Consider the following 25,473-nt stretch of genomic DNA (forward strand, 5'->3'; position numbering starts at 1 on the left):
GCCGTGACGTCTGTGCTTTGTTGTTCCAGTTAGTGGCACCAAAATGTTTAGAATCGGAATAGTTTAGGTCGGAAAAGCTTCCAAAATTGCTTCCAGTGGTTCCCCAGCACTGCCAAGGCCACCACTGACCCATGTCCCCAAGTGCCACATCCACAGAGCTTCTAAATGCCTCCGGGGATGGTGATTCCAGCATTCCCTGGGCAGATGTGGCAGTGCCTGACCACCCTTTTGGGGAAGAACTTTTTCCTAATATCCACAGTGGGATGTGGATCCCAAGGACTTCCCTGCCTTGCTCCAGGTTGCTCTGTAGGGAGGTTGGTGCCTCGGAACTGCCACAACCAACCCTGCCAGCCAAAAGGGCCTCGGGGTGATGAGACCCACTTCCCCCCAACATCTCATGCTGTCCTTGAAACCCCCTGCCTGGGCCACACCATCTCCTTTCTCTTTGGCACCATTTCTCTCCCAGACGCAGCTTTGTGTTGGAAACAACGGGCAGGGTTTGACTGGGATTTTTTTTGTGTGTAGTTTTTCAGTTTATCTTGGCTTTTTTCTAAAGCAACAAACACTGCGTTGATCCCCCCCATCCCCATCCCCACAGAAACTCAGCAAGCAGAGGATATTTTTATCGGCACTGTCTTGCAATAAGCACACAAAAACAGCTTTTTTTTTTTTTTTTCTTTAAAGCCACTTTTATGTTTTACCTTCTGAAAGGAAAAAAAAAAAAAATCCCTCTTTGGCTGAAACACAGGAGCTGTTTGAAGCGGCGTCACTTTGTTCAAACCTCGCTCTTCCCGGAAGGTGGCTGCGGCACCTTCCCCGCGCTGCCACGGTCTGTTCTGCAGCCAAAGCTGGCTTGAAAAGGCTCCGATCAAAAAGAGCAGGAAAATAATTTTTAAAAACCTTCAAAACTAACAAAGAACACCTTTCCCCCCCCCGTTTTACCTTCAAATTAACGCCGCTTCCATCGGCCTCGCTTGGCTTCAAACGCTTTGCCGTGGGAGGCAGCAGCCCCTGGGCTCACCCTGAGTGGAGAGAGGAGCTGCCCTGCCACGAGCTGGGCACATTTCCAAGGGGGGGTTTGCTCACCTTTGGACACCAACCTGTGATAAATTATTGGGTTTTTTTTCCCTGATCGATCCGGTTTCACACCGAAACGGGCACAAAGGGCTGGAAGTGCAGCTTCTTTGCAAAGCACAGACCTCCAGCGTGGATTTATTCCTCTTGTGGTTTTAAAAACCTCTCTTTCCTGTATCCCTGGTTTTCAGCTGTGAAGGAGGGAGTGGGCTTCATCCAGCATCCCAGGTGTTGCAACAGACACCCCTAGAAATGGTTTTCCCATCCCTGGAAGTGTCCAAGGTCGGACTGAATGGAAGTTGGAGCAGCCTGGGATAGTGGAAGGTGTCCCTGCCCGTGGCAAAGGGTGGGACTGGATGAGCTTTGAGGTCCCTTCCATCCCAAACTGTTTTGTGATTCCGTGATCTCCAGCCTCCTCTGTCCAGAAAATTCTGCAAACACAACCACTCAGGCAGCTGATGATGGGGAGGGTTAAGAGAATTTTTATCCCCTCTTTGAGAGGCCCATGGAGCAGTCTGAAAGGTGTTTCTACCCCTGAAGTCCATTTTCCATCATCTGCACCCCTCCAGAGTTGCCTTTCCCCCCCCGTTTAGGGGTGTCCATCCTGAGCAAACCCTCCAACCAACCACAGCTGCACATCCTGATTTTAACCAGGATTGCAGGACCTGGACATCATTTCACTGAATAAATTAATTCCTGTGACTTTGCGTCTTCGCTGCCACCCAGCTCAGCTTCCACACCACCTGCAGGAATTTCTCCCCAATCTTGAGGAAGCTCTTCCCCACCCACCCACCCCGTAAACCCTCCCTGGGACCCCCCCCAAGCTGCTCAGCCCAACCAGGCCAGGACCAAAGGGCAGCCACAGCTCCTCCTCCTGCCTTGGGCTTCTCAAAATTACCCCTGCACTCAAAAATTCAACATCTTTTGGTTTCGTCACCAAGCGGCCCCAAGGTCTGCTCCCTCCAGACCTTCATTGTTGGGACGGGACTCGGGGCCCTCCCTGAGGCTGTGGGAGCTCAGCTGTGGGTGGGGGAGGTTCCCAGAGGGAAGGGCACCATCTCCAGGGACACAACATCTCTGTACGACCAGCGCTGCTGTGACAAACACAACACCAGCCACAGGTGGGAAAACTCCACTCTCAACATCTGAGTGGAAAGAGCCCGAGAAAGTCTCTGGAATCAACGCATGGCTCAAATTCCAAGTGATTCCACTGCTTCGAATCCACCATTCCACCGCCTTCGTCCCTTCCAGAAGGGGAGCGCACAAAGAATTCATTTTTCCCCAAACAAGTAAAAATCTTCTACGTTCACTTTGTTCTCAGGACACGCTTTAGGTCTCACAACCAAGCCCTGCACAAGAAGGACGATGGAAGAAAAGGGTCTGTGTTGAGTTATACATTTTTATTTTCTAATAGGTACAATACTAAAATAAACACAAATTAAAAAAAAGTTTTATTAAAACAAAACTGTACAAAAAAGCAGTTATACTACAATTTAATTACAGAACAGTCTACTGTCCAAAAGGCACTAATCCAGAATAGGAGATACAATGATACAGGACTCATTTGAACTATTTTAATCAATACAATAGAGCACTTGTTTCTCTGTCCATTCACATACAGAAACAAGGACTTTTGCTACAGTCATTACACATTGTTATAAATATGAGCCCTACGTGGAAAGGTGCAGTATCGCTCTCCCCGGGCCGTGGGTCAGCTCTAACAAAGACAGGGATTAAATTAAAAAAGAAAAAAAAAAAAAGAGGCACAAGGAGAGAGGTTGATGGTTTGTTTCCACAGCACCTGCTGCCAGGGGAAGGTGTGATGGACACTGACCCTCACCTGCATTTGGGATGGAGGCTGGACCAGTTTCCTCAAGGGACTGTGGTGGGACTGAATGTGAACTCCCATCATCTCCTGCCCCAAGCTTTCCATCAGTTACTACATCCTGTTCTATCCCGTTTCCTTTGGCGCTTTGTTTCCCTGGACAGTTCTCTGTGATGGCCAAGTAACGATTCCCAAGTACCCCAAGGTTTCCTGACCTATTCCTTTTCTCCTCACAGGGAGCCATCAGCACCTTGCAGCTGAAGGCAGTGATGGGGAGCAGAGTCTGGAGTGTTCTTCTCAACGCTCAGTGCCTTCACTGCAAGGGCATCTGGCACGAACAGACCGACCCCTCCCAAGGCTGCTCCAGCTTTCCCAAAGAACCAAAGTGCCCCAAGGCCACCAGGAGTGCTGGGGTGGATGTTCCTGAGGGGGCACAGGGAGAGTTACAACCCATCACCTCCCCAGCCTTCCTTCCTGACAGCCAAGGCCCCCAGGAGCAGCCAGCGTGGGGAACATGAGGTGCTTCCTCCGTCCCCTGTGGGGTGTGACTGAGGTTCATCCCTGGGACCACCCTGGCACTTTCTTCTCCACAAGCAACTTCCCACCACAAGGATCTGCTCATCCTCCCTCCCAGCCCACCCAATCTATTTTTTTTCTCCAAAAAAATGTCAGGCTGAGGAGCAGCAGCAGAGCATGGAAACGCATTCAGGGAACAACTACGTGCAGAGGAGTCAACCAGCACATGAATATTCACCTTCACGACGAGGAGCAGCGACACAAGGCGCAGGGAAATGAAACATCTCATCTTTCAGCCGAAGGAGCAGCCCTTAACATCAAGACCAGGGTGGATCTGAAGGGGGTGATGGTGATGATGATGATGATGATATGAGGGGCATCACCTGACTCGTTCCCTGTGGAGGAAGGAGGTCGGACGCACGGCGGGAGAGGGATACTGCACCTTTGGAACAGTGTCATACACATAAGACAAAGACAGGCATCTGGATGTTAACAAAAATAAGTAACAAAGAAATATGATTAAACAAAATCTCTTCTCACATCATCCTATACTACATCCTCCTTCTGCTTAGCAGAAAATTGTACGTACACAAAAATACAAATACACAATTTTGTAGAACAGTCTGATTTTAATATATTTATATATATTTATATTTATATGAGTGGCAGGTTAGTTCATTATATAGAGCTTTTTGCACTTTTGGCTCATATGCAACAAGGCTTTATAAATTCAGCTTTAGCTTTCATTCAGGTTTTATAGCTTCTTGAACATTTGTTTTCACATTTAAAGCAGCATCCAATTTGCAAGAGGAGTCGGTGGTGGCTACAGCAAGGATCAGGTCAAGAGGTTATTTTGGGGGCTGAGGGGGAGGAGAATATACATTCCAGTGTGTGTGTGTGTGAGTGTGTGAGTGTGCGCTAGTGCTCATGGAAAACGGGCCAGAGGGTGACCACACCACTCCAGGATCCCATGGTTCCCTCTTGAGGTAGGCAGGACACCTACAGCAGATGAGACACAGGGCCCAGCTGGGCCGAACCAGCAGCTGGGTGGGAGAGGCTGACAGAGAACAAACAGGGCAGGGATGGGACACGGCTCCTCTTGGGTGTCACTGACATACCTGGTGACAGTGACAGGAGGCAGCTGGAGCCATCCCTGCGCAGCCCAGACAGGAGATGCAGGGCTGGCACCTGCCCCCAGGTCGAGGTCACGGTGGGACAGAGTCGAGACACACAGGATTTGGATGTGAGGAACCTCGCCGGCCTTGGCCGGGGTTTTGCTCTGTCTGTGTGGCTCTGAGGCTGTCCCACCGTGCTCTCACTCGTGGGTTTGCAACACTCAACTACAGCATCCATCTGCTGAGAGCAACATCCACTGCCAGTGAGAGTCACTTCTCAGGGAAAAGATCACTTCCAGAAGGCATCTCGGAGCAGGGCCAAGGGTCCGTGTGTGCCACAGGCTCCACTAACTGTGGATTTCCATCAGGACCCCAGCGATGGATTCCCACGGGATCACTGCTTCTATCAACACCCATCCACTCCCCAGAGGCTGAGCTCCTGCCCTCGGCAGAGATGTCCTCACAGCTTTCCTTGCCAACAGTCCTTTCCCAGGCCTTCCCACCTCGAATATTGTCAGAGTGAAAACATTTTGTTGCTAATGAAAAATAAAACATCTACACACGGATTGCTTTCATTTGCTGAACCCTTAACTGGTACTAAAACACCTTGATAGTGTTCTGTTACCCCCTTCAACTCTGGTCAGAAGAAATCCTCCCTCAATGAAATCTTTTAAACTATCACTGACACCTCCGTTCTTTAAACCCACACGAGAGTCTCACCTATACAAAGTTATAACCACCTGCCAATAGTTAGGATCATTTGGACAAAATGTTCAGCAGGTGCCACTATGATAAACCCAGAAATAATTAAGAATATAGGAAGAAACTACCTTTGGGATTCCAGAGAGGTTTTGGCTGCCCCATCCCTGGAAATGTTCCAGGCCAGGTTGGACAGGGCTTGGAGCAAGCTGGGATAGTGGGAGGTTTCACTGTCCATGGCAGGGAGTGGGACTGGATGAGTTTTAAGGTTCTTTCTAATCCAAACCATTCTGTGATTCCAAAGGACGTGATTAAAGAAGCACATCAGCTTTTTCCACCCAGACCTGGTTTTCCAGAGGTGGATGTTTATCACACAGAGCTCTTTGTGTCTGCAATCCAAGAGGCAGTTTCCTACTGAATTCCATCCAAGCTTCCCCGCTCTTTGCCATCCACCCCAAATGAGAGATTGCAAACGTTTGGCTGAGAAATGAGATCCCCCCCAAAACGACTGAGAACCAAGGGGGGCAGCACGAGGAAAGAACGGGGAGTTTTTTCCAGCCGGATTCTGCCGGACTCACTGGAGGGATGTGCAGAGAGATGCAGGGAGGGCTCTTTTCTGAAGAGGCAAATGAGATCTAATCCTATTCCTCCAGCTCACTCTGGAGTCCTGTTCCTCACTTAGGCACTTTTAAAATCGACACTAAGAAAAAAAAAAAAATCCTAAAATGAAAGAAGTACTGCACATATCTCCCGCCTCCCGGGCTTTCAGCAGCCTCGGGAAGATCATAAAGACCAGAGGAAGACAGCCAAGGCAATGTGTCAGGAAAACAGTGCTCCCCATGGCCACAACTGACTTTGACCCTTCAACAGAACCGCTGCGAAACCAAACAGAATTCAAATCCGGAATTCCTGGGTTATTTTAAGGGCACAGCCTGTCCCATGGTGGCACAACGACATCGCGTCATCCCGCAGGATCTGACTTCCAATGGGACACTGGGCTCTCCCAGCCTCAACCAGCAGCACTGGGGGGAGAAGTGCTGCCCAGAACCATCCAGAACTCCAGCAGCAAAATCGGGGAGGCTTTGATGAGATTCAGAAAGGCATTCCTGGAGCCAACAGCAAGGAAAAAGGGGTTCTGCTTTTGGGTTTTTACTGGGTGAAAGAATGGGGAATCTGTCCCGCCCAGAAGACCAAACAGAGCTCTGATCCCACAGCAACCAAAAACCAGTCACCAGCTTCAGGTCAGCACAAGGCTCAGGATGACCCAAATTCACACAAAAAGCCAAAAAAAAAAAAAAGAACAGAAAATTCAGTGGATAACGCTGGAAGATGGGAAGCTCAAAATCCAAACTCTGTTTTCACTGTGAATTTTTTCATTTGGAAAAGTGACTTCAAGATTTTCCAATGATTTTCAAGCCTAAACCAACTTATGAATAATAATAAAATGCTACTCTGGCTGCAATGAGGGATCCCTAGCCCTGGATAAATGAAGTGTCCTGGGGAAGCAGCAGACTCCTGGGAAAGCTGTGCAAATCCAGGCATCCTGTCCCAAACACCCACATTAAAGCAGGCACCCAAACTGGGAAAAACCACCGCTCCAATGAAGGTTCCAAAACAAAGGGCAAGCAAGGCAAAATAAACTGGAACATGAAAGGCCAGGCTGGATGGGGCTCGGAGCAACCTGGGATAGTGGAAGGTGTTCCCTGCGCATGGCAGAGGAAGGAACTGGATGAGCTTTAAGGTCCCTTCCAACCCACACCATTCCACAATTCCGTGAAAAAAAACCATTTCCACCTTGTCCCTCTCCCATGGTCCAACCACCTGATTTCCCACAGGGTTGTGCAGGTGAAGAACCTGCTATAAACTGGCTGAATTTATGAGCTGATTTTTTTTTTTTTAAAACCGGCCAAAGTAGATAAAATTGTTCTTATTTATTTCATATATACTTCGACTTCAAGTAAGTAATGGATACAGCACCATCGAAAAGGCCAAAGGAAAGGGGAATGTCTCCCAGTAAACAAAATTTCCCGGTAAAAACAAGACAGTCCAAGGAATAATTAAAAAAATACACTTAAAAATTGCTACTTCTGTGATTTTCTAATCATCCAAACTGCAAGGAGGGAAGGCAGAAGGGTCTGAGAGCTGGGAAACCCCAGAGCAGGAAAGTTTGGAAGCTTCTGTCCTATAATGGATTGCTTTTCATAGGGTGGAAACAACATCAGCCCCTTACTTGGAGGCTGGAAGGACAACAGCTTCAGGTCAGAGCACTTCAGAACAGGCAATCCAGGTAAAATGGGATCACTGGGGTGTGAAGGAGCTTGCATGGAAGATAAAAAGAAATTATTTCTATGAGAGGCACTGAAATCTGGGAAAATGATGCGACAAATTCAGTACCAAGAATCAAGTTCAGAGGGAAGCAAATGGCCCAGAGCAGTTGCTGAGGGTTGAGCTCAGACTCTCCACAGGAATTCCTTCGAGGAATGCAGGCTCCATGGAGGAAACAAGGAGACATCGGTTTAGCAAGAGGGCTCGTGCTGGCTGTGGGATTTTTTGAAGGCCTCTAACTATGGTATTTGTGAAAATCAGCTGCTGAGGCACTGCAGCCCAAAGGAATGGTTGTAATTGATCAAATTCTATTTATGCTGGATTTTTGGGGTAATGGTACGAGATTTTTATTGTGTGGAACTGCAACCGGGGTTAGAGACATAAGGCACAACATGTTCTCTGATGGAAAGTTCTTGCTGCAGAGAACCCCTCCAGAACTCAAATCTCTATAAACTATTCAATATTCTGAACAAGTTCTAAAGGTAAAAGACACATTTTATCTCTTTGGAGTCATAGATTTACAATTAAGGCCAGAAGGGACCGGTCTGTCACCTACAAGGAGACCCTGAAGGTCGGGTGGCCTCCTACAATTCTGATGCAAACTCCCTATTCCACCTACCTCAGGAAAAAAAAATTTAAAAATGAAATAACCCCAACCCTAATTGAAAGAGTCTCTCTATTCTGCATCACTCTTTACAAATTTATCACATATATCCAATGGATTTATAAACACTCTCACATCTCAACAGCATTTATTCTCTCCAAGACTCAGGAGAAAGAGGACTGACAATTAAAAAGCTCTACGGAAGAAAGATTTGTGTAAGTAAAGAGCTCTGAAGGAAGGAAGTGGTGAATGGAACTGTTAGACCTGAACTGTTCCTGGGTGCCAAGGTGGGAATGGCTTGGTTAAACTGAAAGTGAATTCTGCAGGGAAAACTTCCAGCACCTTCCAGGGCCTAAAGAGGCTCCAGGAGAGCTGGAGAGGGACTGGGGACAAGGGATGGAGGGACAGGACACAGGGAATGGCTTCCCACTGCCAGAGGGCAGGGATAGATGGGATACTGGAAAGGAATTGTTCCTGTGAGGGTATGGCTGGGATGAAATTCCCAGAGAAGCTGTGAGTGCTCTATCCCTGGAAATGTCCAAGGCCAGGCTGGATGGGGCTTGGAGCAGCCTGGGATAGCGGAAGGTGTCCCTGTCCATGGCAGGGGGTGGGATGGGATGGGATTTAATGGCCCTTCCCATCCAAACCATTCCAGGATTCTCTGAGCTACATCTGTGAGAAAATGAACAAAAGCACAGCTCAAATTGCAGTGACAGCACCTGAACCACTTCAGTTCTGTCACCAACAAAGATCCCAAAGTGTTTCCCCTTTCCAGGGAGCAGGTCTGGATGTTGTGCAATACCCTGGGCCTTTCCCAGCAATGTCTTGAATTCCTTCACCATTCCAAACCCAAACTCATCCCACTCCATCCCATACGCTGGAAGTGGAGATGCTCCCACTGCTGATTTCACTCAGTAATTTTACCAATTGTTTTCTGGGTAAGAACAGCTTGGACGTGTCAGGGACAGTCTGTGCCATGTTGGGCTTGAAAAGATGTGCTCACAATGCATAAAGGAGATGGGAAACCTGGTCAGTGAGTTGATATTTGGAATTCCTGGCTCTGGTTAGCTCCTGAAGGGTATTTTCCACCACGTCCCTACAGCCCTGTCAAAGAGAGACAGCAGCAGCTTCATCAGCAGGCAGACTTCAAAAAAAAAAAAAATTCTATCCAAAGTCAAACATGCTTTGAGGAATGGAATAAATGCTTAATATTCTTAATGGAATATACTGGGTGAGAAGTATTAATTAATAATTTACTTTCATTATCTCTCTGCCCTCCTTGAGCGATGTGACGGATAAACTGTGTAAGTAAAATGTATTTTTAAATCTCAAATGATGTCAAATATATCTCCGAAGGCTGAATCCAACCTCTTAATTAAAGAGGTGGGTTATTTAAGCTTCATATGCCATCTTGCCATAACATGGAAGACTTTAATTAGTTAAGGAGAAGGGAGAGGAGGACGGGAAGCTGAATTGAGGCCAGTGACAGCAGCAAGTGGATATCTAAAAATGTGTTTTCTAAAACAGAAGTTGTTCCCATTGCTACTGTGAGTGCAGTGGTGGGAACTGTGCTGGAAGAACTGAAAGTACCCACAGCCACAGGTCTGCTCCGAACTGGGATTCACAAGGATTGCAGTGCAATGAAGCTGAAAAGTAACTGGAAGATTTAAGTAAGAGCCTAAGGAAGTCCCTAAATTCTCTCAAGAATTTGTTGGTGATAGGAACCTGCTAGTTTTACTGAATTTGACTCAGAGTCCCTCTAAGCATCTTTAAATGCCAACAAAATGTGGAAACCTGCCTGGTAACTGGAGAACAGCACTGTGGAAAAATCTGGTCAAGAAACTCAAGGGCAAAAATGAAGCACAGGCTCTGCAGTTCTCAGTGGGCAACAGACACTCACAAAAACAGATTTAAAGGGCACAGAACACCCTATGGCAGATGCTTTTGGAGAATCTAGCAACAGATCAGGGGAAAACGATGGTATTTTGGGTCATCACCAGATGTCCTGGGTGAACAGCAAGGATGGTGTCCAGCCAACTTTCCTGTGGGGGGATATTCTGATATTCTTTTAAGGAAAAAGGGGAGTTAGGTCCTGTCACTACACTGTGTTTGCTGAGAGAGCAGAGCTGGAGGAGAAATGGCAACAAGAGCTGATAAGGCTTCCAAACTGGGAATGGCAATTTGGAGTGACACCCAAGAGCCAGGGACATCCCCTGCTCCAAGGAACCCTCCACCTGCAGACAGGTGAGAACTCGGGATGAGTCCAAGTGGAATTCACGGCTCATCCTCTTCACCTCCTTAAATCCAAAATGAGCCAGAAGAGCTAAACCAGGCCCTGGGCAATCTGTCCCCAGGCTGTCACACAACCAAATGTCCTCTTTGTCTCCCAAACTCGCTGGGAGTGGCACCCACATGGAGCGGGGAACACAGAATCAGGAGGAGCAGCTTTGCATAGAAAACTGAGCTCGGTTCAGTCCCTGCTGTTGTAAGTCACCATTCACTGAGGTCATTATTTAAGTTTACAGAGGAGCTGTGTTCCAAGTGTCACTAATAACACTGGTATTAAAAGAGAATTAGGGGGCGGGAGATCTTCTGTTTTCAATCACAGAAAAGACAGAAATCCTTTTAATCACGGCCATGCCAATCCCCGTCGTTCCAAAGCCGCTAATTACCCGTCAGGGACACCCAGCCATTGAAAAGAGCTGCCATCACTGTGACTGCCATACTCCCATGCATTTATCCTGCCCATCCCAATTACCCTGGCTGCAGCCTGAAAGGATTTCAGCACAAGTGTGCTGGGTGTTTTGATCAGCGGAACACACCCGCTGCCATTGAGCAGAGAGGGAATAAATGGCAGAGGGAGGCTTCTGCCAAGGCAGCTGAGGGAGAGATGCTCTGCACATACAGAAACATCAAAGGCCCATCACCAGCCCGCTCCAGCTCAATGGCTTCAGTTCATTCCTGCTGGAGCTCTTGGCTGGAGAACTCCAGACCTCCCTGAAAGGATGGGAAACAGCTCCACACTGCAGCCATCAAGCCCATCGGTTCTTCTGCTGCATCAGCCTGATTAAAAGGGGCATTTAAAATGTTTTGTGAATTCTTCCCCCCGTGTTACAAATGGCTAATTCTTTTCCAGCTCCCTGGCAGTTGTGGCTGCTCCGTCCCTGGAAGTGGCCAGGATGGACACGGGGGCTTGGAGCAACCTGGGATAGCGGAAGGTGACCCTTCCCATGGCACGGGTGGGACTGGATGCTCTTTAAAATCCCTTCCCACTCAACCCATTCCACGATTCTCTGATATAAACTACGAAACAAACAATTCCAGGCTATTTTTAAGTGACAAAACCTAAGGCCAAGGATGGCAACAAAAAAAAAAAAAAAGAGTCTGAATTTTTCTCCCTCTGCCTCACTGCTGCCACTGAGATAAACTTCCATTGGTTTGATTTGATTTACATTTGTTGGACAAAAACCAACATCAAATCGCTGTCACCTTACTGACAGTGCTCAAAACACTCAACCACGCTCTTCTAGTTGTAACACATTTCTCACAAAGGAAAAAAAGATAATTTCAGTGTATTTTAAATTTGGATTTGTAGCTGCCATCTCTAGAGTGCCTCTGGTTTTCAGGAATGTGCAACGTCTTTAATCAGACAGTTTAAACCCCATAAATTTGACAGCAGAAAGAGAGGCTGCAATGAAGGTTTCAGGGCTGTACCAAATCCCTTTTGGCCAGTAAGTGATCCAATATCCTGAGTAAATATCCCAGCTCCTCAAAAGCCCAAGGGGGAATGTTTTAGGTTGAAATGTCTCTGCAATTCTTCTTGGGAACTGCAAGGTATTTTTTTTGGTCAGGCCATCAACCTTCCCTTCCACGGAATCACAGTGAAAACTCCACAAAACTCCATTAAAGTAGCTGGGATCAGGATCCAACCCCTGACTGCTGCTACAAACACACAAAATCCATGTAAGGAACACGTACTAAGGTCACTGACATGTAACACAATTTTAAAACCAATCCTGCCAACAAAGATTCCTGCTAAATGCCAAAAAGCTGCACCAAACCAAAGATTATTGCCAAAAAAGCTTAAGACTTTGATCAAAACAATATTATCAAGTTAAATAACTTGAAAGAGTGCAAGAGCTATTTGAGTGGGAAAACTCAGATAAAATGAGAGCAAAGTTTTGACAAAACCCCCTAAAATTTGCTGGTAATTACACAATGAGCTTGAAAGAAGCTGATGAGCACTGGGAAGTGGGGGCTGCACCATGATGGAGCTGGAGTGGGAGGAGGAACATTATTACAAATATTCATTAAAATGAGTAGGAATAAAGCAGAGGAGGGGTTGGAAACCATCCCCAACTGAACACCCACAGCTCCAGATTACGGGCAGGGTCTCACACTGAATTTAGTAATTTGCAAAGGGAAGTGTGACTCCAGCTTTGGATCCCAGTTAGGATCACACACAGGGAACCAACATCCTGCATCAAGGCAGCAATTTCGAGTTTGGAAAATTCTTACACCGATTCTAACTGGGTTCATCTGTATGAAAAATAAAACCTATTTCAACTACCACACTGCTTTTCCTAGAAGTGACCAACAGCATAAGGAAAGTGGGATCCAAGTGGGCACAGTCTGACTTCTTCCCAGTCAAACCCTTTCAGCTCCTAATAATCACCAATTTGTGGTTTACTGACCCAAAACTTCTGGCTTACCACAGCAGTCAGCACCAGTGGGCCTGAGTTAACCCAAATTTTTCCTGAAACAGGTTCAGCTATGTGGAGTTTCTCACTTGCACTCGCAGCAGCAAGACAAAAGATAAATGAAGGCAAAAACTGATCTACAAATCAGCAACGTTACAAAAACATGAAAAACTTACCAGTCTGATGTTAGGCAATGAAACAAACAGAGTAAGTCAAATATCCCTGAAGAACTGTGTAAACAGAGCAAATAATTAATGAGATCTCTAACTTATGGCTTGATTGGAGCCTGGAGCCAGACCCTGCAAATAAAGCTCCTCTCTATTAGTAAACTAGAAAAGATAATTTTTATGAACAGCAAAACAGAAAAAAACCCTCAACAAATTAACATAATTTCTTTAAACAAGTCAACATGTACAAATCAGAACCAGGAAAGACCTCAACCTGAGCAGGTCTGCACAGAATCAGAGAATAATTTAGGTCAGAAGAGACCTCTGGAGGTCTCTAATCCAACCCTGTCCAGTTGAATTTTGAGTATCCTCAAGGATGGGATTTTCACTGACTTTCTGGACTATTTCGACCACTGAGCATGAAAATACTTCTATTTGTATTCACCTGGGATTTTCCTTAATGCAACTTTAGCCCTCTGCCCCTCAGGTTTTTGCTGGGCACCTCTGAGAAGAGCCTGGCTCTGTCTTCCCCGGAATCACAGAATATCCTGAGTTGGAAGGGACCCACAAGGATCATCAAAGTCCAACTCCTGATCCTGCACTGGACCCCCAAGTTAGAACTAATTAATTAGGACATTTAAAACCCAAAATCTGGGATGTCCCCAGAGCCAGCCTGGGCAATCCCAGCTCCTGCAATCTCCCGCTGTGTGACATGTGCTCTAACCCTCCCATCTCCCCCCTCCTGCCCACACAATGGTCCCACAAATGATGGACAGAGGGGCCGAAACTCTTTCCATGACCTCCTGAAGGCTCTTAATGAGATTCCTTAATTGCTGCAAGGGTGCACTGCAGACTCACACCCAGCACAAGATTTCACTATAACCAGATTTGTGTCTACAGAGTATTTAGAAGATCAACAGAAAACAAATCTGCTGATTTTGATCAACTCATAAGGCTTTTGCAAACGTTTGGGATCTCATACTTCAGGAAAAAGGGTGGGGGAAATAAAAAAAACCCAACACCAAAACAATCCAGAAAAGAAGTGGAGGTAGAAATTGTTGTTTTAAGAAGACGGTCAAGAGACAACAACTCAAGTAAAAGGACTTTATGAGGGACAAAATATCAGCCAGAACTCACTCCACAAAGGTAAAAGCAATCTGCGACCATCACAGATGAGGAGCTTCTAAAATTAACTTCTCTGTTCACGAAACAAAAAGGTAGCTTGGATCTGTCACCAGAGCCACTTCAAGGGAGCCCCCCCGAGAACAAACTGCAGTGACTCCAGCCTGGCTGCAACAAACTGCCACTCCACTGCAGTGCTACCAAAATGAGGCTTCACTTCCAAGGAAACCCACAGACAGAAAGACAAAGATGACTCCCATACCGTGGAAAAACCCCCAAAAGAATGAATTCCAGGATTCCTGAATTCCAGGACACACCCTCCACCGATTCTTTCACTTTCTCCAGATCACATTCGCTCGTCTCGATACCATCACATCAGCACCTGTCCCACTACAGATAATTCACCTCAAACCAGAAAGGGATTGACCAACTGCAAATGCCTCCTTATGAACTTCCAGGATGAAGGGAACAACCTGCCAGGAGCAGCCTGGGGACAGCTGAGGTCCCACTGGCTCCTCCGAGGCGCCACTCGTTCCCCGTCCCTCCCAATGCCCAAAGAGAAGCCACAACAGACACACCCCGAACACTGACCCCACAGAACCAAGGGGTTGATTCCTCAGATATTTGATATTTTCCCTGGTAAGGTGACAATGTGGGAAGGTAGAAAACTGCTATTTACAGCCCAGGAAGATCTGCCAAGCTCCAGCTGCACGCAAAGGGGTTTTTACCTGTTTAACCTTCAGAGAAGATACTGGTGTGGGATGTCAGCAGCTTCCTGACAGTGACAAACAGAATTAAGACCAGATTATTCTACATTAGATGGTACAGACACACAATTTCAGTAGTGTTACTTTGATCCTGCATGACATGAACCTATAATCAGGATACAATAGTTCTAATACTATTTTTAGCCTTCCCTATTGCTTTAAAAAGGTAAAGCCTCAAACAGTGCCTTTTTTTTTTTTTTACAGATACTATAGCAAGCAATAAGCAATATTTCTTTTAAAATTGCAGCTGTCCAACAGTTTGAGTCTGTTCTTTTTAAAATGAAACAGCCAGAACAAATGGTGGTGGCAAGCCCAACGTAAAGAGGTCATCGATTATTAAAATCTCCTTACTATAAATCGTGGATGTTGCTTGTCAGCTCAGTGTGTGACTGTGGAATGAATAACTAGGTAAAATTCCACTAAGGCTCGAGTTTGCTCGATCATTCTGCTGTGCAAAAATAGGAATAAAAGCTCTCCCCATCCCTTCACTCCTTAGTACCAAAACATTCACACAGGCAGTAAGAAAATAACTGCAGTGGTGCAATGGTCACTGATCCAAGTCCTGCCTTTCCTGAGTCCGCCCTGACGCTACTCATGAATTTGCCTACTCAAGAAATGCAATAAAACAGGAAAAAAAAAAAAAAAAAAAAAAAAAAAAAAAAAAAAAAAAAAAGACGGCTTCATTCTGCTCCAGTGATCTATATCTAAGGAAAGCACATAAATTTTCCAATGAAATCCATAAGCAGAAGTCGAGGCCAAGCCCTACCTATAGATCTTCCAAGGGACAAAGAGGCGGCACAGCGGTGCCCTCTGAGAGCACAGGATCTCCTCGGCACTTGGGGGATCAGTTTGCTCCACATGGACAGAGGGGAAGCTGATCTGGAGGGCTCAGCCTGGCTCAAAACCTGCTGAGGAGCCACACTGGAGGGGTCACGAAGCTCTCTGAGAGTTAAGAGGGAGGAAGGGATGAGAAAACAAGGCGAGTAACAGCAGCTTCCCTTCGCTCCGCCTCGGAAGTGGAAAGGGAGCGAAGGGAAACCCATCCTTCAGACTGAGCTGTTTTCCCCTCTTTAAGCTATTCCCACCCAAACTGGGAAGATAAAGAGGAATGTGGAGGGAAACGCTATGCAAACTTTTATAGATGTGTCTCTATACAAAAATTTCCGTAGGTTTTTAATTTGTTCTCTGTTAATGTAACACAGCCCTGCCCGTCTCTAACACTTCTCATGCTGTTTCCATCAAAATGTTTCCTCTTACCGGCAGCAACATATCATTTTATCAGGATGCCAGGAGATCATTTCCACACAATGCTAGCAGATGTAATTTTCTTAGATGCACACACAGTTCATCATTTAGATACTAGATGACAAGGTGATCGCAGGGTGACTCTGTAATGCAAGTTTGCTGTTTGGTATTTGGAATTCTCAAATGATAAAAAAAAGACTTATCAAATATAAATATCTTTAAGAAAAAAGTAACAAAAGTGCTACATATGATCAAGGAAAACAATTCCATTAGTTCCTGCTACTTAGAGTAGGTTTGCTTTACAAATATTACCACATCCATTATCAGTATGGCTTCCAATTATTAACTAAATTGCTCGTAGCAGTATAGCTTTCTCACACCTTAACAAAGACAGAGTAAAGAGAACACAAAACATTCACACCCCATTTCTCAGGTAAGAGATCCTCCTGCCTTCAAACAAACAAAAAAAGTTCATGTTTAGGAGAATATTTATGCTCTGATGGTTATCTAGCAAAGGTCAGATGTCAAATTCTCCAGTAACCTTTCAGGCTAGTCAGGACGTAGGCATTACTTACACAGGCGTGTAAAAATCCACTCACCCATGTCAGGACCTTAACAACCTTCCTGGAAAACATTGCTTTCGAAAGTGGCAAAGTGGAGAGGGGAGTAGGGTGGGGACAGAAAAGGTGAGAGAGGAGGAATTAAAGGTGAAACTGTTAATGACAGATGGGTAAGAGTCTAAACCTCTTCTGAGCAGGCACTGCCAGCCATGCCAAGAACGAGCAGTGGTTCTGAGAAGTGGACTGTTGTCCATTAGACATTCAGCTCATTTTTCATTTGATCCCAGGCTGGGCTTCAACCATGGTCCCAGAGGCAGAAGGCAGCACTTCTCCACTAAGCCACGCAGCTTGTGAGAGTAGAGGATGTCTGTGTTGAATATGTGAGCAACAACCGAAATGTGGGAATGTGTTTCCAATGGACATTCTCAGCACAGCACCCGAAAGTAAACGGAGTCACTGTATGACCAGTGAGGCACGGCTTATTGCAGCTGGAAATCATTTATTCCCATGCTGGAGTGGGGTTTCTAAGTGTTCTTTTTACTCTCTGTTGATACTCCCAGTCTGGTGTCCATCGACCCTGTGCCACTACCTCAGCTTGCATCCTTTCAGTCTCAGGGCAGGGAAAGCGAACGGACTATCGGTTTCAACACGATCTCTAAGGTTATCCAAGATTTTAAGTGTAGCCTAAGACTTGTAATTGAGGGCTGTCTAAAATACCTGGAAGCACTTTGAATGCTAAGACAGAGCAGCAAGATATTTTTTTTCTCTTTTTTTTTTTTTTTTCCTTTTTTTTTTTTTTTGATTTTACCTTTCTAGCCACTGGGGGCCGGGAGAGGGAGGTTGGTTGGTTGATTGATTATTTATTGGGAATTAATACTGAGAGAGTATATGCAAAGGCTGAGGGCACCATGCCATCTTCACAGAACAAGACCCTAACAGCTAACTGACGTACAAGAAACTGCAAAGTTATACTGTAAGAACACATATTAAGGACCGAGGAAAGTCTGCTAAGGTGCTACGTCTAAAACTAAGTTACTTCTTGCTTTGACCCTCCCCTTTCTTGGCATCAGTCGTCGTCCAGAGCCTCTGTCTTGATCTCGTTGGCTCCTTGCCGGGCCAGCGCCAGGATGGTGTGGTTGACTGCTGCCATCTCCACGGCTAAGGAAATGGGGTCCTGGTGGTCACTATGGCTAGTGCTGTCATCCTGGGAATCATGTGGGAAGGAGCAGAGAGAAGCAGGGTTATTCCACGAGTCCAAAACCGCAGCGGAGAAAACAAATGCGCTGAGTGATTGCGGGGGGGACAGAGCGGGTTCACAGCGTGGGGTTAGGGCTGGTTCCCCTCACTGTGCAAAGGTAAGCAAGGCAGGGAGTGAGGGACCCAGCTCTGGAGGAAAATATTCAATTATAAAGACAGAAGTGATACACGAGGTTAAGTCAGGAAAGCGAATTTAAGACAGCAATCACTGGGCACGGCACAGGTCCATGCTAATAGTTGGATTATACAGTTCTGGTCACCCTATTTAGGCCATCCCTGGCCATGGCAAGGGGTGGAATGAGATGAACTTTAAGGTCCCCTCCAACCCAAACCATCCTGTGGTTCTCTGATTCTATTTGATGCCACGACAGAAGTCGAAAAGGCAGAGAAAAAAAAAACATCCCAAGGGAAGAGGTTTCCTCACGAGAAGAAGCTAAACAGAGCCAAGTCCTCCGGTTTGGGGAAGAAACGGCTGATGGTTGATATGATAAATGTTTATTACAAATAATTGGAAAATAAGAGGACAATTGTCCATGTTTTTTTATGATCTAATAATCAAAAACACTCACTGGAATGATAATGTGATCCAAGGCAGCAGTGGGAAGCACTGCTCACTTAGCACAGTTCAGTTCAGGATTCACTGATTTTTACATCAGACAAAAGTAAAAATGGCTTTAAAAGGCAAGGGTTTGACAAATCCAGGGAAAATTAGTCTGCTAGAAATTATGGAAACTCAGGAAACCTCTTAAAACTACGGACTTTCAGAAGCTGGAAGTTACTAGAATGAAATAATTCTATATATATTAGAAAAGTACTTTTTCTTTAACTGGTACTAGACTAGAACCATGACACAAACTGAGCCTAACCCTTGGTCCAAGTCAGCATCCTGTGAAAACATTGAATTCACACAGATACAGGGGAAAAGATACTGGAAAACTCTTTGAATGCTAAGAAAACCAGTGACTGGAACCACCATAAATCAAATATGGAATATTGGGAAATATCATACTGTTTTTCCCTCTTTAAAACAGGGCACTAATAGTTATCCCCCTGTGATCTTGGATTTTTAGATTATTATCATTTACAGAAAGGAAACTATAAACATTTATCAATCTCCCAACAGCCTTCAAGTGAGGAACTTGTGTGATTTAAAATTTAAAACGTGCCTAGAGCATTTTTAAATTAAGATCATGGGTGGCAAATGTTGAGGAGGACAAAAAACAAAAAAAAAAGTCAGGATTTGGTAAAATCCTGAGGTTATTTAGAAGAATTCATTCATTTATAACAAGGGTCTGGTAAATTTTAGGGCCTCTCAGAAATCTTTATAAAGATACAAATACAGAGCCCTAAAATATGAGAGTTTAGGCACTTTGTTAGTATTTAGATGAACTTTGTGTTTTAAAGTTTATTAGAGTTTAAGTGTTGCTGTGGAAAACAGAATTTCTGCGTTTAACAGCTAAAGGATGTTAAATGGTCATCAGGAGAACTTGCCATTTAATCTCCTTTGCTGCTAATGACTAATTACACCTCGTAGAAGAGCCCAGATTACTGAGAAATGTCATTTCTAAGGCCTCTAAACAAAAATCTTTAAATTTTAATAACCAATTTATTTCTCCTTTCAAAGTATGGTGGTTAATGCACAGAAGAAAAACATAGTTTGTGAGTCTACATCACGCTCCACCTCAGTATTCTGGTCCTGTATCTGTCTGACAGGGAATTTTCTGGGCTTAGCAGTGGTTTCTAAATATTTTATGGTGCTCACAGAGCAGCTTCTCATCACTGAGAGCCAGAAAAGTTGGTCCCACCAAATCTGCTGGTGCTGACCTATAAAAAGGGTCTCAATCCCCATCAGGAGCAGAGCAGCTGGGGATGCCTCTGCCAGGGATCTGCTGAACTGGGCCAGAGCCAAGTGTGCCAGGGACTCATTCCAGGACACTCAGCTGCTGTTCCACTCCACCAGCAGCCTTTGGAGAACTCCCAGCCACTCCCAAAAGAGGCAGTGAAAAGTGATCCAGCCCAGCTGTGGGGTAGCACAGAAACAACTCCTCTCAAAAGCAGTTGAGTGGACTGGTGGAGTCACTGGTGCCAAGCACACACAGCCCTGAGGGTTCGGCCAACACTGGGAAAATTGGGAAGGGGATGCAATACCTGTCAGGAAGGTGTGTGAAGGAAGGGTCACCAACTTTAGGGTAGGTGAGGGCTCAGAGTGCGGGAAGGGGTATTCTTTTGCTAGAGAATTTAAAAAAGAAGTTGCTGTCAAGGGTTAAAAATAGCCAAGAAAAAGAGAGAACAGGCAAGAATTAAAATGCAAAAAAACGAAACAAACAAAAAAAAAGACAGATAACATGTAAACAATCAAAACAGTGGCACACTGTTGCAGAACAATATGGAACAGGCTAAATAAAGGTCAGAGTTTAGTAAATCAAATCCTTTCCCCCCACCCTTCACCCTTTGTCTGTCAGTATCTGAGGGATGATCCTGAGAAGGTCCTGAAAGGTTCTCCCACAGAACAGACAGAGGGAGCTCAGGACCTTCCAGGAGGGTGCTCAGTGCTCAGAATCCTGCTGGGAAAGGCTGGCACAAAGAATTCTGAAGGGTCCTGGGCAGGGCTCCCTCCTGCTTGTGTCTGGGGCTGGGTCAGCAGCTCACAGCAGGTGTGGCCCTTGCTAGAATGGGGCCTTTCTTGCAGAGAGAAATAAGAGGTGCACCGTTTTTCTGGGATAATTGTTGGTGCCTGACACAGAGGACTGTGAAGGATCTGTTCATCCCTTCCTGAGGGAGGGGAACTCAGAGTGCCGGGGAAGGAGAGCATGGGTATGGCAGGGCTGTGGCTGAGGTGAGGCTCTCCTGCTGTGTCTCAGACATTTGTGTGTGGTGTGAGGGGTGTAACTTGCTTGTTTGGAGCAGATCCTCCTGTCTTCTTCTACCTTCTCTGCTTCTCTGCCTCCCTCGGAACATCGTCCCTCCTCCTCCCCGTTGCGTACTTGCCAAGTGTCCTGTTGTGAGGCAACAAATCCATGTGGGTCAGCGCTGGATTCTCACCCTTTCCCCGTCACAGTGACACAGAAGCCAAACAAAACAGGATTTTCACGAGGCAAAAGGGCCTTTTCAGGTGTTCGAGTTCTCCCAGTGCTCACCTGCTCCGAGTAGTCATTGCCATCCACGTCGTCGCTGTTGGAATGACCTCCCGGACTCTGTACATCTATTCCATGGCTCTCCAGGATTGCTGCTTCTTCGAAAAAAGCAAATGGATCCCTCATTTATCTGATGCATTGGAGTAGTTAAAGTAACTAGGGTTTGGTGGGTTTTTTTTTCCTTTTTCAGGAAGCTGGAGTAACTGGAGGAACAGGGTTAGTTCTTAGCCCCTTGCTCTTCACTCTCCAACATTTGGGAAGGCAGCACAGGTACAAACACTGGTTTGCCTGAAATCCTCCCCTGCCAACTACCAGACTTGTCTGTGAGCAAAAATCCCTGTCTTCCAGCCAATCCTAACAGAAATCAGTGTCATTTCTAAGGAACTGGAGAGGCAAAGGCATTCCCTGTAAATCTTCCCCCTTAGTTTGGACTGCCAGGACTCAAGGGGGTGGGAAGTGTCTGAAAACAGATGGGAGAAATTTCTGAAAGCACTTCAGGGATTTGGAAACACAAAAATCCATCTTCCAGTAGGATCCAAATATCTAAAGCTCCCTTTGGTTCTTTTTAATCTCTTTCCAAACCTCCTCCCCTAACACTAAACTCCACCCACCTTGGACTGAGCTTGCTTTATTCCCCCATCCCTTTGAGAAGCTGTTTTTACTTGTAGAAAAATGAGTTCAGTTAAACTTCAGTAACATGTTAAATGATACAATAAGAGGTTTTTTCTTAATCAGAAATAAGGCAAAATAGTGGAACATTTCAAATAATTAAAAATACTGGAAATAAGCAGATACGGATGTCTGTCTCTGCTGTAAAAGTAATTCTGCATAATATCTAGGGAATGGCATCAAACTTCTTATGAATGGCAGGAGTTTGTTGGATCCAGGCCACTGAGGTGATCTATACTCCTTAGAATATCTTATCCACATCAGAGAGTCTCCTTCCTACAAGTTCAGAGTCACTTTTGATTTCCTTACGATCAGCTAAGAGCCCACAGAGTTAACTCTGAAGTGACTATTTATTTTTTTTTTCTGATCATTAACAAAAAATACGGCTGTTTTCCAGCCTCTTGTCCCTGGGCAAAACCTTGGAAAGCTGTCAGGGGCAGAGGTATAACCAGGATAAACACCACACTGAGTTTGTGAACCTGCCAACATCTCTATCTCCTTTATTTACAGTTTTGAGGTTTCATTTCGGATTTGGATACTCAAAGAGGGAAATGCAACTCTCCTTCCACCTACAGAATTCTCACTTCGCTTTTTAAAGCTGATCTTCCAGTAAAACTTTGTAACTGCATCACTTTTCCTGCACTGGTGACAGAATTCTACAAAATTACACGTATTTCACAAAAAAATCTGGAACAGCAAGGGGCTCATTTTCATAATTCCTCCATAATTTCTCCGGAGGCTGTCAGCACCTCTGGTGTTTTCACTAATTTATTCTTACGTAATTGCCACCTCTCCTGAGCAAAGCCCAAGCCTTGCAGGCAGGCTCTGTGATACATTACCGATATTGGCTCTTCTCTTGATCTCCTTCCTCCTGTTGGCAAACCAGTTGTACACTTTGAGGGAGGTAACTCGCTCCAAATCCGACAACTTTTTTCCTAGGAAAGCAACAGAGGGAAAAAATAATAGTTGAGAAGGTGTTACTCACTGGGCTCCAGAGAAGCAGTGGCTGCCACATCCCTGGGAAGTGTCCAAGAACAGGTTGGAGAAGGCTAGGAGCAACCTGGGATAGTGGAAGGTGTCCCTATCCCAGGCCTGGGATTGGAACTTTAGATGAGTTTTGAGGTCCCTGCCCACCCAAACAATTCTGGGATTCTATGGGATAAACCCCTGAAAGACAGACAGCACTAGCAAGTTATTATAACCGAGGAAAAAAGTGAACTTTATGTGGATCAAATTCCTGTGTCCAGATGCAGTTGTACTAACTGCCAAATATCTTCTTTTCTTGTGTTTTTTAAAAATCTGAAATACAGGAATTTCTTTGCAGCTTCAACCAGCTCAATCCAGAGCCATGGGGGAATGAAGAGCTGCTTTTCCAGTTCGAGATTCCACAAAATGAAATTCCTGCCACAAACCCCCATCCCTGGGGCTCCTTCCCTTACTATGTGTCACGAGCACACTGTTTTATATAGCAACAAAATGAATGAAGAGGTTTTGTGTCGCCCTTGCAATCTGCTTTCCTTTCTCTCAGCCCCCAGCACCCATCACACCCTCCCAACTGTGCCAGGTCACTCGGGATCTTTTGGGAGAACGGGGGTGGATGCTGGAAACCAGATCACCGGATTTTTACACTTAAAACAACCAAGAAATTCCTAAAAACCAGAAGGCAGCTATAGAAAACTATGTCTTTATCTGGTCATCAGTATAAATAAGGGAAGACTGGAGGGATTCAGTATTCCAAAGACATCTTGGAAACCTCTCCTGTTGCTCCTGACCCTATGTAAATTTTTCCCCATACCTGCATCCTCAGACCTCTGCAGGCTACACAGGGTTGAGCTCCCCCTGCTTCTGACTCCTTCTCAAAGTTTATTTATTCAGCATACAAAACACCCATGTAATTGCAGCAATCTGCACACTTAAATAAGTTAGGAGAGAGGAGACAAGTGAAAGAAAGAAAACTCTGGAAATTGATAGCTTGGCTGCTGCCTAATGCTTTGCATCAGCACCACTGGCAGTATTTTACAGCTCCCTGACATGGCCTTGCAGCACTTTGTTCCAAGTTGCTCCACAAACCAGCAGCACAGCCAGGAATCAAATCCTCAGCTCTCTGGTCCTCTCTACCCTGATGGATTTTTCGGGGAAAATTTCAGCAGCTATTAGGGAAAAAGTACTTTGCCATGAGAGTGCTCAATGCTGTGGAACAGGGGCCTGGAGGCAGAAAAAACCTCCTGCTTTGGAGATACTGAAAACGGAACAATCTCATCTAAGCTGGGCTTGTCTCACCGGATGAACTCCATCCTAAACTGGTCTGACCTTGTGCTACACTGTGACAGTCACAGCTCTCCACAACTCCTTGAAAGGACAACAAGGTGGGGATCCATCTTTTTTCCAGGGAACAAGGGACAGGAAGAAATGACCTCAAGCTGCACCAGAGGAGGTTCAGGTTGGATATTGGGAACAACTTCTGCCTGCAAAGGGCTGTCCAGCCCTGCCACCCCCATCCCTGGAGGGATTTAAAAGCCACATGGATGTGGCACCAGGGGACATGGATCAGTGGTGGCTCTGGCAGTGGTGGGGATGGTTGGACTCCATGATCCCAGAGGCTTTTCCATCCTAAATAATTTTGTGATTCCATGTGCATGACTCACGCCTTAGTTGCCTTCTCATTAATTTTTATTCTGGTTGTATGAAATCTAAATATATCCAAAACCCCAGTTCTGAAATCTATGTAAATGTTTGGTTAGCAAAACTAAGCAAAGGCAGGTGCATCCACTAACGCTACACTGAATATTCATGCTCCTCTCCCAAGTATAACTTCTCCAGAAACAGGGAAAATGCCAACTTGTTGACCTAAGGATAAAGTCCTCCATTAGCACCCAGGTTCTAATATGAAATCCCTGTCTGGAAGCTGTAAAATATTGAAAAACAGGAGAGCTGAGCTCCTTCATCCTCCAAAAACCTGATTTATCAGTCCAAAATTGAGGACCTTGGAGGTTTTTTCCAACCCAAATGATTCTGTGATTCTGCAAGCATCAGTCTGAGAACTCGAGGCACTGAAACCTCTTTGTTTTTGGGAAAGACACCCCCAGCAGCTCCTCACCTGGTTTTTGTATAACTGCATTACAGGCGTTGGCAATTTCTTCTCTCTTTGCCTCGTCGGGATATTGATTCTCATTGAAGTAACTGCAAAAGGGAAAAAACAATCCAGGTTTTTTCTTAAGAAATCCAAGCATGAAAGTTCCAAAGCAGCTCCACTAAAAAGTGTCAGCTGCTGATTCATGCATCACTCCTCCACAGGTACCAGACACAGAGAATTTCATGGATAAAGTAATAACAGCCTGCACGTATGTCCACATGGAATGAAGAAAACTTCCCAAATCCCTCAGATGAGTGAGTATTACCTCAGCATTTGGAATATTGTACTAGGACACCCAAAAATGTGGGCAATTCAGTGGATATCAGAGTTAAGCTTGCCAACTGAAGCATCATCTCCAAGGCACCCCAGGCCTTTGACTTCATTATCATTTATTTATTATTTATCCCCTTGACACACCTCCATCTTAGGCAGAAGGAGCTGTTTAACATTGATTTTGATCCCTGTTCATATATATTTGTTAATACACACACATCCACACATACTTTTAATATCTACATTATGCAAAACCCCACGAATACTGCAGAGACAGGTATGGTGTGG

The 25,473-nt window shown here is 45.4% G+C and overlaps 1 protein-coding gene across 10 annotated transcripts in view; it reads right to left on the reverse strand.

The window, feature by feature from the left end:
* Window positions 1-15,629: 15,629 nt before the first annotated feature.
* The window catches only part of HMBOX1 (homeobox containing 1), a 105,382-nt gene continuing 95,538 nt past the window's right edge, over window positions 15,630-25,473 (reverse strand). For 2 of the 10 annotated variants that reach the window (XM_066180125.1, XM_066180126.1), the window contains exons 7-11: window positions 24,877-24,959; window positions 22,619-22,714; window positions 21,114-21,208; window positions 20,871-20,972; window positions 15,632-17,923 (exon numbers count right to left, since the gene is read on the reverse strand). In XM_066180125.1, coding sequence (XP_066036222.1) covers window positions 17,786-17,923; window positions 20,871-20,972; window positions 21,114-21,208; window positions 22,619-22,714; window positions 24,877-24,959 — 514 coding nt within the window. In that variant the 3' untranslated portion in view covers window positions 15,632-17,785. Of the gene's footprint in view, window positions 17,924-20,124; window positions 20,230-20,870; window positions 20,973-21,113; window positions 21,209-22,618; window positions 22,715-24,876; window positions 24,960-25,473 lie in introns of those variants that run through there. The other 8 variants (XM_066180134.1, XM_066180132.1, XM_066180133.1 and 5 more) reach the window with 8 other exon arrangements.

Source organism: Chamaea fasciata, unplaced genomic scaffold, assembly GCF_029207755.1.
Source record: "Chamaea fasciata isolate MVZ Bird 193981 ecotype frontalis unplaced genomic scaffold, bChaFas1.0.hap1 SCAF_3, whole genome shotgun sequence".
In the NCBI taxonomy this organism is placed as follows: domain Eukaryota; kingdom Metazoa; phylum Chordata; class Aves; order Passeriformes; family Sylviidae; genus Chamaea; species Chamaea fasciata.